Raw genomic sequence first — 18,667 nt, forward strand, 5'->3', positions numbered from 1 at the left:
TGGTCAACTGTGAATCGCACATATTGCATTTCCTTTGCCTGCGCAGACAGTTTGGAATCTTCTAGAAAACTTATTAGACACTTTTAGGTGGTAGCCATGCCCACCCTCCCCATAAAGTATATAGCCAGTGGGAGGGGCTACTGCCTCAGTTCTTTTCATCTGCCGCCATTGCAGCAGTTAAGCAATATTTCTCTCATTTTTATTAGTGCCGTGCTTTTAAAACCCTAAAATGTATTAAATATATTTAAAATATTAATTCTCAACCCTAACCGCGAAACAGCGAGTCTGCGGAAAGCGAACCGCGAAACAGCAAGGGAACACAGTAGATGATAATCGAAACAGTAGTCCAAATATCTCATGCTGACCCCAAGGTAACACAGTCCAGGAATAGCCAAAAAGCACAAGTAGAGCACAAGTCCACAAGCAAAAGGGATATTAGTAAAAAAAAAAAAAAAAAAGCAGGAATATAAAGACAAGAGCATAGAAAACTTCCAGGAAGCTTAAATCCAAAACCAAGGCTTCACTTGAAACAAGAACCAAAGAACTCAGGCCTAGCTTCCCACTTGAACACTACATTGCCTGAACTCACTCTTAGGTAAACAACTTGCTAATTAATAGGCACCCATGAAGTCATGTTTTTCCTCATAAAATCTCTCCCCAACTTTCCCATATAATCGTTCTGCCCTACGATGCCTATTTTCTGCTCTAATCTATAAACGAAGACCTTTGTTGATTGCCGTAACTCCAGGTGTTTCCTCCTGAGAGCATTCTATATCACTTATCTGTTTGCCCAACTCCTTATCTAATGTTGCAGTTTCTGGCTCCGGCTTCTCAGATAGACCTTGAAGCCCTGCACTTTCCAAGTCAGATTTCTCATAGAAAGAACCATCATTCCCCTGACTTGAATCATCACCACCCCGGGAAATCCCACAATCCTCTCTAAGTCATCAATGAAACCCATCAGCCTCAGGAGTCTCAGGCTGATCTCCAACAGTTCCTGGGATATAAATGTCATTAATTATTAAATATATTCCATTATTTAATTAAAATTTAATCTTTTCCACTATTAACCTCATTTAACTCTCCAAAATATCTGGTAATTAGAAAATATGTGTCTCATTTGACAGCAGCTTTAGGCAGCACAGCCAAATGTAAGGAATGATGGAAGTCGCAGTGCAATGTGTTCCTTCTCCTCCTCTCTGTCATAAGTAATGCAAAGAATTTTGCTTTTTTTAGAGCCAGTTGAACCAGACCAAATAGTACAAGTTTCTGTGGAGGATGGTAAGTATATGTTTAACTCATGGGGAAAAGGGAGTAATTATATATATACATACACACACACACACACACATATATATATACATACATATACATACATGCAAACATACATACACATACAAACACACACCCCTAATATGTCAGTTTATAGATGGAATTTAGCTTCGGTTTGAGGCGGAGCACCATATAGTTCAATCTATGTATGAAAATGACATATTAAGACATAGCACATTGCATTGCATAATAGTCGCTACCACTTAATAGTGTTAGGGAAAACAACCTAAAAGAATGAAGCAGAGCATCCAAAAACAAAACAGGACATGTAAAGTTGAACATCCGTTTATTAGCGAGCAGACCGTGACGTGCCATGTGATGGGGCTGTAAAGAATTAAGAGCTTAGACAAATATATACAGTCCAGTCTTTAAAAATCACAAAAGGTTTATTTATAATAGGAAAAAACAGCATTTCTTAATTCATTATTTTACTCTATTTATTATTGTTATTACATTTACTTTTAATTCCATTTATTACTATTATTACCGTATATACTCGAGTATAAGCCGATCCTAATATAAGCCAAGGGCCCTAATTTTACCACAAAAAACTGGGAAAATGTATTGACTCGAGTATAAGCCGAGGGTGAAAAATGTAGCTGCTACTGGTAATCGTCAGTAAGTTAAATGTTTTTGAGTATTTTCACAAAACTAATTTAAGATAAGACTGCCCAACTCTGATTCAACCATTATTCTAACCTCCTTCAATGTAAATGTGCTTACCTATTACCTGGAATGATAGAATAAAATAATAAATGTAATAACATTTAATAAAAATAATAATAGAGTAAATAATGAATATTTAATAACAATAGTAAGAATAATAATGTAATAAATGTAATAATAATAATAAGAGTAAAATAATAAATGCAATAAATATAATAATACAGTAAAATAATGTAAATATAATAATAGAGTAGAATAATAAAAGTAATAATAGAGTAAAATAATGTAAATGTAATAATAATAGAGTAAAATAATAAATGTAATAATAATAATAATAATAATAATAATAATAATAATAGCAGAGTAAAATAATAAATAACCTGACTCGAGTATAAGCCGAGGGGATTTTTTTCAGCCTAAAAAAGGGGCTGAAAAACTAGGCTTATACTCAAGTATATACAGTACATTTATTATTTTACTCTATTTATTATTGTTATTACATTTATTTTAATTCAATTTATTACTATTATTACATTTATTATTTTACTGTATTATTATTACATTTATTTTAATTCCATTTATTACTATTGTTACATTTATTATTTTACTCCATTTATTATTGTTATTACATTTATTTTTATTTCCACTTATTACCATTTATTACTATTGTTACATTTATTATTTTACTCTATTATTGTTATACACTATTTTTAATTTCAGCACATTTACATTGAATTTTAATTTAAGCACATTTACATTGAAGAAGGTTAGAATAATGGTTTAATCAGAGTTGGAGAGTCTTATCTTAAATTACAGTTTGATATAAACATTCAAAAACATTTAACCTACTGATCCCTCAATTAATGTAATTGTATTGGTATCTATTTTTAATGTATTGTCGAAGGCTTTCATGGCCGGAATCACTGGGTTGTTGTAGGTTTTTTCGGGCTATATGGCCATGTTCTAGAAGTATTCTCTCCTGACGTTTTGCCTGCATCTATGGCAAGGTAGTGAAAATATCTATTTTTATTTTGAAATTGACCAGTAGCTGCAGCATTTCCTACCCATGGCTTATCCTCAAGTCAGTACGTTTTCCCAGTTTTTTAGGTGCTTCAGTTTATATTCGGGTCGGTTTACACTTGAGTATATACGGTAGTTTCAATTTCATTATGAATTTTTATCTATAAATCTTTATATAGTCTTTGGGCAGGTCTCCTCGTGTTTTTTTTCCACCTTTCCTTTTGTTTGCCCCACAGATTCGGTACAGACTGAAGACACCACTCAAATAAAACAGGAGCCGGAGTCCCCGTGGTAGACCTTGCCGGGATTTGGGTAAAAGGATCACCGTAAAGAAGAGGGTGGAATTTGGGTGCTTTATTTTTTAGATAGGAGACGGACCTTCAATTTCACCGCTGACGCAGAGCTTGCAGTCAACTTACATTTTTATCGGCTCGTCATTATGTAGATTGCGTAACCTGGCAGTCTCCGAGTAGTCATGCTCATTCAGTCCCTGGGTCTGCTTCACTTCATATATTCATGTATAAGTCTAGACCTTTTTTAAAAAAAAATAGAAATAAATACCTGGGTCCATTATCCATGGGTCGATCAATAAAGGAACCATCCTCTTTCCTGGGAAAGTCAAGAGCATAACCCGTCCTTGGACTTCTTTAAAGTAGCCTTTGTTTCCCTCTACTATTCCCTTCTGAAGCCAGGTTGGAAGATGTGTTGCCCGCCTGTATAGTAGTAATTATTTTATTGAGTTGGGCTTCTTGAAGTAGCGCCACTGCTTTTCCCTTCCACAACTTATTCAAAATATATTGTTTCAGCCTCAAAACTTACTCACAAATTCAATTGATACGTGAGTATATATACTGCAATTTAGCTCAGTCGAGGTAACAAAGGGGCCAGGTTGGAATACGTGTTGCCCGCCTGTATAGTAGTAATTATTTTATCGGGTTTGCTTCTTGAAGTAGCAGGTTAGAGCAAGTTTGCTTCCTGAAGTAGCATTGTAGCTTTCCCCTTCCATAACTTATTCAAAATATATTTCAGCCTCAAAACTTATTCTCAAATTCAATTTATATGTGAATATATATACTGCGATTTAGCTCGGTCGAGGTAACAAAGGGACCAGGTTGGAAGGCATGTCACCCGCCTGCATAGTAGTAATTATTTTATCGGGTTTGCTTCTTGAAGTAGCGGGTTAGAGCAGGTTTGCTTCCTGAAGTAGCATTGCTGCTTTCCCCTTCCACAACTTATTCAAAATATATCATTTCGGCCTCAAAACTTGCTCATAAATTCGATTTATACATGAGTATGTATACTGTGATTACAAAGGGACCAGGTTGGAAAACATGTCACCCAGCTGTATAGTAGTACAGTGTTCCCTCAGTTATCGAGAGTGTTAGGTTCCAGGACCACCCACGAAAAGTGAAAATCCGCGAAGTAGGAACGCTGTATATATATATATATATATATTGCGTTCTGAGGTGAAGCAGAAGCGAGGAGAGATTTAAAGACACCATACACCTTTTTTTTTGCTAGCTATAAGGAAGGTGTAAGCTATAAGGCCGTAATTTACATACGGCTTTGTATCTCCTCTCTCTCTCTTTTTAATGATTGGCTGCGTCCATCGTTGCCAGGAGGCAAAAACCTGCAAAACAGCAAGTCCGCAAAAAGCGAACTGCGTAGTAGCGAGGGAACACTGTAATTCTTTTATCGGGTTTGCTTCTTGAAGTAGCGAGTTAGAGCGGGTTTGCTTTGTGAAGTAATGCCGCTGCTTTCCCCTTCCACAACTTATTCGAAAGATATCGTTTCGCCCTCAAAACCTGCTCACAAATCGATTTATACACGAGTATGTATACTGTGATTTAGTTCAGTCGAGGTAACAAAGGGACCAGGTTGGAAGACATGTCACCCAGCTGAATAGTAGTAGAGTGTTCCCTCACTTATCGCGGGTGCTACGTTCCAGGACCATCCGTGAAAAGTGAAAATCCACGAAGTAGAGATTTATTTACATACTGCTTTGCACCTCTTCTCTCTCTCTTTTATGATTGGCTGCCTCTCTCCCGAGGGGAAGGGTGAAACCACCTTCCATACTCCATCGTTGCTAGGAGGCAAAAACCTGCAAAACAGCTAGTCCGCACAAAGCAAACTGCCTGGTAGCGAGGGAACACTGTAATTCTTTTATCAGATTTGCTTCTTGAAGTAGCAGGTTAGAGCGCGTTTGCTTCGTGAAGTAGCACCGCCGCTTTCCCCTTCCACAATTTATTAAAAATATATCGGTTTTGCCCCAAAACCTGCTTACAAATTCAATTTATTTGCAAGTATATATACTGTGATTTAGTTCAGTCGAGATAACAAAGGGGCCAGGTTAGAAGACATGTCACCCAGCTGAATAACAGTACAGTGTTCCCTCACTTATGGTGGCTGTTATGTTCCAGGACCACCTTCAAAAAGTGAAATTCCACGAAGTAGAGAAAACGTGTCACCCGCCTGTATAGTAGTAATTCTTTTATCGGGTTTGCTTCTTGAAGTAGTGATTAGAGTGGGTTTGTTAGAACGGGTTTGGTTCTTGAAGTAGCACTGCTGCTTTCCCCTTCTACAACTAATTCAAAATATATCACTTCGGCCTCAAAACCTGCTCACAAATTCGATTTATACGCGAGTATATATAGTGCAATTTAGCTCAGTCAAGGTAACAAAGGGGCAAGGTTGGAAGACATGTCACCCAGCTGTATAGTAGTACAGTGTTTCCTCACTCATTGCGGGTGTTACATTCCAGGACCACCCGCGAAAAGTGAAAATCCGTGAAGTAGGGACACTACGTTCCAGGACCACCAACGAAAAGTGAAAATCCGTGAATTTTCACGGATTTTCACTTTTTGTGGGTGGTCCTGGAACGTAACACCCACAATGAGTGAAGGAACACTGTACTACTATATATATATTTTCCCATCGTGGTCAACTGTGAATTGCACATATGGTATTTCCTGCGCCTGCGCAGACAGTTCGGAATCTTCTAGAAAACTTATTAGACACCTTTAGGCGGTAGCCACGTCCACTCTCCCCATAGAGTATATAGCCAGTGGGAGGAGCTACTGCCTCAGTTCCTTTCCTCCGCCGCAAGTAGCAGCTTGAAGGACTGAGGCATGACAACAGTGGGGAAGATGGGCGGGGACTTGCGAATTCACAGGTAACCACTCGGGATTGCTTCATGAAGTAGAACCACTGCTTTCCCCTTCCACGACTTATTCAAAATATATCATTTCGGCCTCAAAACCTGCTCAGAAATTCGATTTATACGCGAGTATATAGCTCACTCGAGGTAACAAAGGGGCCAGGTTGGAAGACGTGTTGCCCGCCTGTATAGTAGTAATAATTTTATTGGGTTTGCTGCTTGAAGTAGCGGTTAGAGCGGGTTTGCTTCTTGAAGTAGTACCGCTGCTTTCCCCTTCTATAAGTAATTCAAAATATATCACTTCGGCCTCAAAACCTGCTCACAAATTCGATTTATGCGTGAGTATATATTGTGATTTAGCTCAGTCGAGGTAACAAAGGGGCCAGGTTGGAAGACATGTCGCCCACTCTATAGTAGTAATTATTTTATCGTAGGATGACCAGCTTCAGTTGACTTTGACTTCAACCTCTGCCGTTTTGTTTTTCCTCCTCACCCTCTAGTCCAAAGCATCCAGGATTGTGAAGAGTTTGCCGGGCGGCCCAGGGCTGTGTAATGATAACTTGTATAAGAGACGAACCTTCTTGCCCATCCATCCATCCATTCTTTTGTCCCTTTCCCAACCCCCTTTTTTCTACTTTTTAGATAGAAGTGTTGCTCTTTTCAGTAAAAAAAAAAAGTCCTAGGAGTTGACATGAAGCAATGAGATGTCTTCACTATGACACTGACCATTTCAAAGCCCTAATTGGAGGAAGAAATACTGGACATAACGATTGCTAGGCGTTTTGGTTTTTTGTTCATTCGAATCTACAAGGACTTGCAAAAAAATAAAATAACCTGACATTCTAAATAATAGCCCCTTAGATGCATCTTGGCCTTTGCTGAAGAAGAAGAAGAAGAAACATCTGCCGTAGTCCAAGTTTTATTTTTATTTTATTTTTCCCTGGGAGGAACCCAAGTTGAGTGGGGTTTTGGGCGGGAGTTGACATTTGTCCGCTAAAGATTTCCATTTCTCCTTTAATTCGCTAATTGGATAATAGTTATCTGTATATTTGAAATAATTTTTTTTCCTATGATATATATCTCTCAACACATATGTTTTTAATAAATAAATCAATAAATAAATAAAAACTGGTTTTCCTGGCCCTGGTCACACACCTTCATTGCGCTCGTATTCTGTTCCGATGTTTTTCGGGATGGGAGCAGATGTCCCGATTTGCAGTTTTTTAGAGAAAACATTACTTCACAGGCAGTCTGGAAAGGCTTTATTTCTCAAAGCATACAGTAGAGTTACAAGCAAAGTTCCACCTGACAGTTGGTTAGATAGATAGATAGATAGATAGATAGATAGATAGATAGATAGATAGATACGTAGTTACATACATTGGATGGATGGATGGATAGATACGTAGTTACATAGATAGATAAGATAGATAGATAGATAGATAGATAGATAGATAGATTAGATAGATAGATAGATAGATAGATTAGATAGATAGATAGATAGATAGATAGATAGATAGATAGATAGAGGATAAATGGATTGATAGGTAAGATTGATAGATAGATTAGAGAGATAGTGGATGGATAAATGGATGGATAGATGAGAAATAGATAGACAGATGATAGTGGATGGATGGATGCATAGCTGATTGATAGATGAATGGAAGGATAGATTAGAGAGAGGGGGTGTGGTTGGATCAGTGGTTCTCAACCTGGGCCCCCCAGGTGTTTTTGGCCTACAATTCCCAGAAATCCCAGCCTGTTTACCAGCTGTTAGGATTTCTGGGAGTTGAAGGCCAAAAACATCTGGGGACCCCAGGTTGAGAACCACTGGGTTAGATGGATGAGTAGTAGTATGCTTTATTGATTAGCCCATTGGCATATCAAAAACATTTGACGGTTAGAGAGATAGATGAGAGTGGATAAATGGATGGTTGGATAGATAGATGGATAGGTGAGATTAGAGAGATAGATAGTGGATGAATGAATGAATAGATGAAAAATGATAGTAGTATGATAGTAGTACGTTTTATTGATTACCCCATTGGCCGTATCAAAAATATCTAATAGTTGGTTAGCTAGACAAACAGACAGACAGATAGATAGATGGATAGGTGAGATAGATAATAATAATAATAAAAAAACTTTATTTGTACCCCGCTACCATCTTCCCAAGGGACTCGGTGAGGCTTACATGAGGCCAAGCCCACAAAACATCAATAAACAAAAGGCAATAACAAATAATCAGTTAAAATAAAATAGAATAAAACTCAAAAACAAAAAATACACAATAAGCAATATCAATAACAATAACATACACCATTAGATAGATAGTGGATGGATGTGAAACATGATACTGGAGGGATAGATAGATAGATAGACAGATAATCTATCCTATATGTTAGGATGGATGAATAGATAGATGGATAGATGAATGGAAGGATAGATTAGAGAGAGTGAATGTGGTTGGATGGATGAGTGGATAAATAGATAGGTTAGACAGATCAATAGATAGATAGCAGATGGATACGTAGATAGTGAAAGGACAGAGGAATTGGATATATTGGAGAGAGGATGGATGGATGAGTGTATGGATGAGTGTTGGGATAGTTTCTCTTTGTTGTCCGTCCCCACTCCCACCCCCCATAGCCTGAAGGTGCTGCTGTGCTGGCCTCCCCCTGGGAGATAGACAGACAGACAGTGCTGATCTGTAGTTTTCTAGAGAAGAAATTACCTCACAGACAGTTTGGAAAGGCTTTATTTCTCAAAGGATACAGTACAGTTACGAGCAAAGTTCCACCTGACAGTTGGCTAGTTAGTTACGTTAGGTAGTTAGATAGATGATGAATGGACGGATAGATAAATAGATGGATAGGTGAGATTGAAGATAGATGATAGTGGATGGATGGATAGATAATCTATCCTATACCTATATCAGAATGGATAGATGAATAGATAGCTGATTGATAGAGGAATGGAAGCATATATTAGAGAGGGTGTGGTTAGATGGATTAGTAGTATGTTTTATTGATTAGCCCATTGGCATATCAAAAACATTTCTTGGTTAGAGAGATAGATGAGAGTGGATGAATGGATGGATAGGTGAGATAGAGAGATTAGGTAGATAGTGGATGGATGGATGAGAAATAGACAGATGATAGTAATACGTTTTATTGATTACCGCATTGGCCGTATCAAAAAACATCTAATCGTTGGTTAGCTAGATGGACAGACAGACAGACAGATAGATGGATAGGTGAGATAGATGGTTAGATAGTGGATGGATGAGAAACAGACAGATAATACTGAAGGGATAGATAGATAGATAGATAGATAGATAGATAGATAGATAATCTATCCTATATGTTAGGATGGATAGATGGATGGATGGATAGATGGATGGATGGATGGATAGATGAATGGAAGGATAGAGAGAGTGGGTGTGGTTGGGTGGATGAGTGGATAAATAGGTAAGACAGATCAATAGATAGCAAATGGATACATAGATAGTGAAAGGACAGGTGAATTGGATATATGGGAGAGAGGATGGATGGATGAGTATATAGATGAGTGTTGGGATAGATTCTGTTTGTTGTGCGTTCTCACTCACACACCCCATAGCCTGAAGGTGCTGCTGTGCTGGCCTCCCCCTGGGAGATAGGTAGGTAGGTAAACAGACAGACTGTGCTGATCTGTAGTTTTCTAGATAAGAAGTTACCTCACAGACAGATTGGAAAGGCTTTATTTCTCAAAGCATACAGTACAGTTACAAGCAAAGTTCCACCTGACAGTTGGTTAGTTAGTTAGATGATAGTGGATGAATGGACAGATAGATAGATAGATAGATAGATAGATAGATAGATAGATAGATAGATAGATAGATAGATAGTAAATGGATGGATGGATGGATGGATAGGTGAGATAGATAGATAGGTAGGTAGGTAGGTAGGTAGGTAGAGGATGGATGGATAGATAAATAGATAGATAGATAGATAGATCGATAGATGAGTAATAGATAGACGGATGATACTGGACGGATGGATGATCTATCCTATATCTATCTTAGGATGGATGGATAGCTGATGGATATATGAATGGAAGGATAGGTTAGAGAGAGGGGTGTGTGGTTGGATGCATGAGTGGTTAGATAGGTAAGATAGATCAATAGATAGATAGCAGATGGATATATAGCAAGTGAAAGGATAGATGAACTGATGGATAGATTGGAGAGAGAGAGGATGAATGGATAAGTGTATGAATAGATAGCAGATGGATGAGTGTTGGAACAGGTTCTCTTTGTTGTCTGTGTCCCAGTCCCCCTACTGAGATTTGTAGTAGTCTCTGGATGTCGGTGAAGGTACTGCAAATCACATCATCCATGGTACATCCTCCTCCAAACATGACCAGGATGCAAAGTGTGCTATTGGAAGGGGGGGCTGTGTGCCAAGTTTGGTCCAGCTGTGTCATTTGTGAAGGTTGCAGTGGTCTCTAGAAGTGAGTCAAAGTACTGCAAATCCCATTATCCGTGGTCCATCCTCTTCCAAACCTCACCAGGATATAAAGTGGGACATGGGGGATGTGCGTTTCAAGTTTATTCCAGGTACATCATTTGTGGGGGGTCGCAAATCCCATGGCCCATGGTCCATCCTCCCCCAAATCTATCCAGGACATAATAATACTGAGTCTGGGTGGCATTCACTGGCCCTTGACTGCCCCGTCATCCCTTCACGGTGCAAGACTGGGCGAGCGGGGGGCACCCCTCGTACTCCTGCAGGCCGGGGGCCTCTGCAGCATCCTCTTCCTTCACGCACACACAGCGTGAGCCCACCGACCCTGCCTCCTGCAGCTTCCGGGGAACGCCACTCCAGCCACGAGGGACTCCACCACTGCAGAGCAAATGGACACAAGGTTGGTCAGAGGGTCGGTTGGTCCCACATTCTTCGGGATTAAGTCAGGGTTGGAAATCTATGGGAAGTATTGACTCGAATCTCATGCTCACCTTTATGTGGGCAACATGAGGGTGCGCATTAGATTTGCGTCATGTTTTTTTTTGTGCAAAGAGACTGTATCTATAATAATAATACTGTATTGATTCAAATCTCATGCTCACCTTTTCTTGGCCAATGTGTGGGTGCGCATTAGATGTGCGTCATGTTTTTTGCATGGGGTCTGTATCCATAATAATAATAATAATAATAATAATAATAATAATAACAATAATGTATTGACTCATATCTCATGCTCACCTTTTCATGGTCAATATGTGGGTGTGCATTAGATTTGCATCATTTTTTTTGCAGAGGGTCTATAATTATGATGATGATGATGATAATACAGTATTGACTCAAATCTCATGCTCACCTTTTCGCAGCCAACATGTAGGTGCACATTAGATTTGAGTCATGATTTTTTGCAGTCTTTATCCATAATAATAATAATAATAATAATAATACTGTATTGACTTGAATCTTATGCCCACCTTTCGCAGCCAACATGTGAGTGCGCATTAGATACGAGTCATGATTTTTTGCAGTCTTTATCCACAATAATAATAATAATACTGTATTGACTTGAATCTCATGCTCACCTTTTCGCAGCCAACATGTAGGTGCACATTAGATTTGAGTCATGATTTTTTGCAGTCTTTATCAATAATAATAATAATAATAATAATAATAATAATAATAATACTGTATTGACTTAAATCTCATGCTCACCTTTTCGCAGCCAACATGTGCGCATTAGATATGAGTCATGATTTTTTGCAAGGGGTCTACATCCATAACAACAATAATAACAACAATGATACTATATTGACTTGAATCTCATGTTCGCCTTTTCGTGCCAATATGTGGGTGCGCATTAGATTTGGCCATTTTTTTTGCAAGTAGTCTGTATCCAGAATAATAATAATAATAATAATAATAATAATAATAATGTATTGACTCAAATCTCATGCTCACTTTTTCATGACTGACATAAGGGTGTGCATTAGATTTGTGTTATTATTTTTTTGCAAGGAGTCTATCCATAATAATAATAATAATAATAATAATAATAATAATAATAATATATTGACTAGAATCTCATGCTCACCTTTTCATGGTCAATATGTGGGTGCGCATTAGATTTGCATCAAAAAAAATTTTTTTTTGCAAGGGTCTGTATGCATAATAATACTGTATTGACTCGGATCTCATACTCACCTTTTCATGGCCAACATGTGAGTGCGCACTAGATTTGAGTCATGATTTATTTTTTTGCAAGAAGTCTGTATCCATAATAATAATAATAATAATAATAATAATAATAATACTGTATTGACTCGAATGTCATACTCACCTTTTCGTAGCCAACATGTGGTTGCGCATTAGATTTGCATTATGGTTTTTTGTAAAAGGGTTCATATCCATAATAATAATAATAATAATAATAATAATAATAATAATAATACTGTATTGACTCAAATCAAATCCTCACCTCACCTTTTGGGGGCTAAATGACCTGGCCCAACATGAGGGTGTGCATTAGAATTGAGTCATCCAGTATTCTTATAAGGGGTTCCAAGCAGGCAGCGACTGCAATGGAGAAATGACAATAAGCATGACGATTGGCATTAGAGTGGGACTGGTTCTTTGAGCCGAACCTGTGTTTGGAGCACCAGACGCGGCTCCCTCCTCCTCCTCCGGCGCTCCACTCGGCATTGCAAGGCGGGAAGCGTCGCTTCTGCTCCTCCTGCTCGGCCCGTAGGCGCCTTCCTTCCACTACCAGGGCTTCTGCATGGCGCAGCGCTTCCGTAGGAGACCCACTGGCATCGTAGAAGTGCCCGGACACTTTGCCTGCAGGAATGGGAAAGAAAGAAAGAAAGAAAGAAAGAAAGAAAGAAAGAAAGAAAGAAAGAAAGAAGACCAATCTCTGGTCTCCTTTCACAGCCTGCCGGCCTAGGTGGAGAGGGAGCCTGGCCCTCCATTGGGTGGGTTGGATTGGATGGCCCTTGACGGTCCCTTCCCTCTCAATCCACTACTTGTCTTGACTCGTGCACCATCAAATAATAATAATAATAATAATAATTAAACATGTTGACTCGAGTGTCAGGTGCCATATTATTATTATTACTGAGTCTCAGGTATGATCAAATTATTATTATTATTATTATTATTATTATTATTATTATTATTATACATATTCTCAGACGCCATCAATTTATTATTATTATACATATTGAATCAAGTCTGAGGCACCACTAAATTATTATTATTATTATTTGAAACACAACAAGATGAGTCCACAACAGAGAAGATCACTCTGCTGGATGTTTCTTGGATCACAGGGCGGACACTTCCCAAGTGCTTAGGACTGTGTGATGTATTGGCGAATAATGCGTGCAGAATAATGTGTGGCCTTTTGCAGCTGGCAGATGGTAATTTTGTCAGCGCCGATTGTGTTTAAGTGCAGGCCGAGGTCTTTTGGCACTGCACCCAGTGTGCCGATCACCACTGGGACCACCTTGACTGGCTTGTGCCAGAGACTTTGCAGTTCGATGATGATGATGATTATACATATTGACTAGAGTCTCAGGCACCATATTATTATTATTATTATTATTATTATTATTATTAACTCGAGTCTCAGGCACCATTGAGTTATTATTATTATTATTATTATACATCTTGTGTCTCAGGCACCATTATATGTGTTGACTCAAGTCTCAGGTGCCTTATTATTATTAATAATATTATTATTTTAAATGTAAAGACTCAAGTCAGGTGCCATATTATTGTTATTACATTTAATGACTCAAGTCTCAAGTGCCTTATTATTATTATTTTATTATTATTACACGTAATGACTCAAGTCTTGATTGCCTTATTCTTATTATACATCTTGACTTAAGTCTCGGGCACCATCAAATTATTATTGTTGTTGTTATTATTATTATTATTATTATATGTCTACTCAAGTCTCAAGCCCCATGTTGTTGTTGTTATTGTTATTATTATTATCATTATTTATATAAGTAATGACAAGTCTCAGGCGCCATCAAGTTATTATTATATTACTACATGGATTGAGTCTCAGGTACCATCAAATAATAATAATAAAATAATAATAACTAAATGTATTGTATATTATTATTATTATTATTATTATTATTATTATTACATTACTACATGTATTGAGTCTCAGGCACCATCAAATTATTACTATTAATATATGTTTATTTACAACCCACTTTTTCTGTCCAGAAGGAGACTCAAAGCAGCAATTACCTAATATTAGCATTAGAATGTATTATTATATATTACTATATATTAAAATATTAATTATTATGTGTATGTTTATCCCACTTTTTCTCTCCACAAAGAGAATCAAAGTGGCTATGAATCAATTATTAGTATGATAATATATTATTATTATGTTGTTTATATGTTTATGTTTCTCTCTACAAGGAAACTCAAAGCGGTTATGTATTATTAGTATTAGAATGCATGATTATTATTATTAATAATAATTATTATTATTATTATTGTGTATTTATTTTTACCCTGCTTTCTCTCTCCACGAGGTAACTCAAAGTGTCTGTGCATCCATTATTAGTATTAGAATTTATTATTAATATTATTATTACTATTCCTATGGTGATGATGATGATGATGGCCTTACCGACGGGCGTGTAGTTCTTCTTGTAGAAGTCCAGCCACTCCTGGATGGCCATGACCTCGGAGGGCGAGAGTCCGGACAGGTCATCCGTCAGGCCGGAGGGGCTGAAGTCGCCCGTGGCAAACGCTCTGGAGGCATCTCTCCCTAACGGAGAAGGAGAGCGGAAGAAGAAGAAGGCGTCTCGTTCGGCATCATGGAGATCATGATTACACTACAATAGGTCTATCATAGGATCCTAGAGCTGGAAGAGACCACGTGGGCCATTCGGCCCAACCCCATTCTGCCAACAGGAAAATCACCTTCAAAGCACCCACGAAAGATGGCCATCTTCTGCTTAAAAGCCTCCAAAGAAGGAGCCTCCACTACACTACGGGGCAGAGAGTTCCACTGCTGAACAGCTCTGGCTCACAGTCAGGAAATTTGTCCTAATGTTCAGGTTGAAATCATTATTTCCACTATATAGTAATAGTGATAATAATATATAGTAATATATATAATGGATTATCTAATGATGGGTAAAGGTTTTCTCCGGACATTAAGTCCAGTTGTGTCCAGCTCGGGTGTTTTGCTCATCTCCATTTCTATGCCAAAGAGCCAGCGTTGTCCGTAGGCACCTCCAAGGTCATGTGGCCGGCATGACTGCATGGAGTGCCGTTACTTTCCCGCCAGATCGGTACCTATTGATCTACTCACATCTGCATGTTTTCGAACTGATAGATTGGCGGAAGCTGGGGCTAGTAGCGGAAGCTCACCCTGCTCCCTGGATTCAAATCTGTGACCTTTCGGTCAACAGGTTTAGCAACTAATATTAAGAATTAATAATATATAATAATCTAATAACAATAATACATTATAATATATAATGATATATATAACCTTCCCAAGCCCCCTTCCCTCTCTCCTGAGGAATCTGTACAAGGACCAAGTAGCAACAGTCAGAACTGACCACGGAACAACAGACTGGTTCAAGATTGGGAAAGGCGTACGGCAAGGCTGCATCCTCTCACCCAACCTTTTTAACTTGTATGCAGAACACATCATGCGATGTGCGGGGCTGGATGAATGCAAAGCTGGGGTGAAAATTGCTGGAAGAAACATTAACAACCTCAGATATGCAGATGACACCACTCTGATGGCCGAAAGCGAGGAGGAGCTGAGGAGCCTTCTAATCAAGGCGAAAGAAGAAAGCGCAAAAGCCGGGTTGCAGCTAAACGTCAAAAAAACCAAGATTATGGCAACAAGAATGATTGACAACTGGGAAATAGAGGGAGAAACCGTGGAGGCCGTGACAGACTTTGTATTTCTAGGTGCAAAGATTACTGCAGATGCAGACTGTGGCCAGGAAATCAGAAGACGCTTCCTTCTTGGGAGGAGAGCAATGTCCAATCTCGATAAAATCGTAAAGAGTAGAGACATCAGACTGGCAACAAAGATCCGCATAGTCAAAGCCATGGTCTTCCCTGTAGTCACCTACGGATGTGAGAGCTGGACCTCAGGGAAGGCTGAGCGAAGGAAGATCGATGCTTTTGAGCTGTGGTGTTGGAGGAAAGTGCTGAGAGTGCCTTGGACTGCGAGAAGATTCAACCAGTCCATCCTCCAGGAAAGAAAGCCCGACTGCTCATTTGGAGGGAAAGATACTAGAGACAAAGTTGAAGTACTTTGGCCACATCATGAGGAGACAGGAAAGCCTAGAGAAGACAATTATGCTGGGGAAAGTGGAAGGCAAAAGGAAGAGGGGCCGACCAAGGGCAAGATGGATGGATGGCATCCTTGAAGTGACTGGACTGACCTTGAGGGAGCTGGGGGTGGTAACGGCCGACAGGGAGCTCTGGCGTGGGCTGGTCCATGAGGTCACGAAGAGTCGGAGACGACTGAACGAATGAACAACAAAAACCTTCCCGCCGGATCAGTACCTATTGATCTACTCACATTTGCATGTTTTCGAACTGCTGGGTTGGGGGAAGCTGGGGCTAACAGTGGAAGCTCATTCCCTGGATTCAAACCTGCGACCTTTTGGTCAACAAATTTAGCAACTAATATTAAGAATTAATAATATATAATAATCGAATAATACGTTATAATATATATTACCTTCTCGCCGGATCAGTACCTATTGATCTCACATTAGCATGTTTTCGAACTGCTGGGTTGGCAGAAGCTGGGGCTAACAACAGAAGCTCATTCTACTCCCTGGATTTAAACCTGCGACCTTTCGGTCAACAAGTTTAGCAACTAATAATAATTAATAATATATAATAATCTAATAATAATATATAATAATATAATATATATATATATATATATATATACATAATATTATATTATGTAATATATAGTAATATATAATTAATAATAATATATAATTAATACTCTAATAATATATACTATTAATAAAATAATATAATATATAGTATTATAATAACATCACTATCATTAATAATATATAATAATCCAACCAGTCCATCCTCCAGGAAATAAAGCCCGACTGCTCACTGGAGGGAAAGATACTAGAGACAAAGTTGAAGTCCTTTGGCCACATCATGAGGAGACAGGAAAACCTAGAGAAGACAATGATGCTGGGGAAAGTGGAAGGCAAAAGGAAGAGGGGCCGACCAAGGGCAAGATGGATGGATGGCATCCTTGAAGTGACTGGACTGACCTTGAGGGAGCTGGGGGTGGTAACGGCCGACAGGGAGCTCTGGCGTGGGCTGGTCCATGAGGTCACGAAGAGTCGGAGATGACTGAACGAATGAACAACAACAAATAATATAATATATAATATGTATACATAATATTATATTATGTAATACATAGTAATATATAATTAATAATAATATATAATATTAGTAAAATAATATAATATATAGTATTATAATAATACCACTATCTTATAATCATAGAGTCCCAGAGTTGGGAGAGACCCCTCCAAGGGCCATCCAGTCCCATAGAGGAAGTCACCACCCGATCCCTCCCGACAGAGGACCACCCAGCCCAGTTCCCTTTGCAATACAGGAAGATAGCATTACTATATTATTATTATTATTATTATTATTATGGACACCCCCCAGAGGCCATCCAGCCCACCCCGCTTTGCAATGCAGAGTGCCCCCACCCAATCCCTCCTGACAGATGGCAACCCAGCCTTGCACCTGCCTGCAAAGAAACTGTAGGCCCCTCCGGGCCCGTAATGCTTGTGCCCACTCCGCACGTCGAAGACTTCTCCCAGGACTGCCAGGTACAGCCCGGCACTGCCTTCCACTCCGGAGAACCGGCCCAGCTCCTCGGAGCTGAAGACCACCACCGACCCCGAGCGGGCCTCGAACCCGCGGCTCCAAAACAGCCACCCGCACGCCACGCTCAGCGCCGCCGCGGCAGTAGGAAGCAGCAGCGCTTGGCCCGGCATGATGACGTCACCGCCAGACCCCCCGGAAGCAGCGCCGGGTTCTGCGCATGTGTTGGATCCGAGTGGGCGGGGCCTCGTCAGGGGAAACCCTATTGGCTGGAGTCGAAGCGGCGCCATATTCTCAACGCTTGGGATTGGATGTAATTCTGACAGGAAGGAAGGAAGGAAGGAAGGAAGGAAGGAAGGATAGATTCATAGATAGATAGATAGATAGATAGAAAGGTAGATAGAAAGGTAGATAGAAAGGTAGATAGAAAGGTAGATAGAAAGAGAGGGAGGTAGAGAGAAAGACAGGTACAAAGGTAGACAGAAAGAGAGACAGAAAGATAGGAAGGTAGACAGAGAGATAGATAGGTAGAAAGAGAAATAGATAGACAGAAAGAAATATAAATAGAAAGATAGAGATACATAGAAAGAGGTAAAAAGAC

At 39.2% G+C, this 18,667-nt stretch overlaps 2 protein-coding genes across 11 annotated transcripts in view; one reads left to right on the forward strand and one right to left on the reverse strand.

The window, feature by feature from the left end:
- Positions 1-7,317, forward strand: part of LOC132763387 (general transcription factor II-I) — a 73,274-nt gene extending 65,957 nt beyond the window's left edge. For all 10 annotated transcript variants that reach the window (XM_067472131.1, XM_067472136.1, XM_067472134.1 and 7 more), the window contains 3 exons: positions 1,237-1,281; positions 3,255-3,330; positions 6,676-7,317. In XM_067472131.1, the coding sequence (XP_067328232.1) occupies positions 1,237-1,281; positions 3,255-3,313 (104 nt within the window). In that variant the 3' untranslated portion in view covers positions 3,314-3,330; positions 6,676-7,317. The remainder of the gene's footprint in view (positions 1-1,236; positions 1,282-3,254; positions 3,331-6,675) is intronic.
- A 1,598-nt stretch (positions 7,318-8,915) lies between these two features.
- On the reverse strand, positions 8,916-18,269 carry CYB5D2 (cytochrome b5 domain containing 2). The gene is made up of 4 exons (XM_060756813.2): positions 17,986-18,269; positions 14,840-14,976; positions 12,822-13,014; positions 8,916-11,061 (listed from the first exon to the last, which is right to left on the reverse strand). Exons 1-4 carry the CDS (start codon positions 18,237-18,239, stop codon positions 10,893-10,895), a joined length of 753 nt encoding a protein of 250 aa, XP_060612796.2. The 5' UTR covers positions 18,240-18,269; the 3' UTR covers positions 8,916-10,892.
- Between the last annotated feature and the right edge of the window lie 398 nt (positions 18,270-18,667).

Source organism: Anolis sagrei, chromosome 11 (genome assembly GCF_037176765.1).
Source record: "Anolis sagrei isolate rAnoSag1 chromosome 11, rAnoSag1.mat, whole genome shotgun sequence".
NCBI classification, from domain to species: Eukaryota; Metazoa; Chordata; class Lepidosauria; order Squamata; family Dactyloidae; genus Anolis; species Anolis sagrei.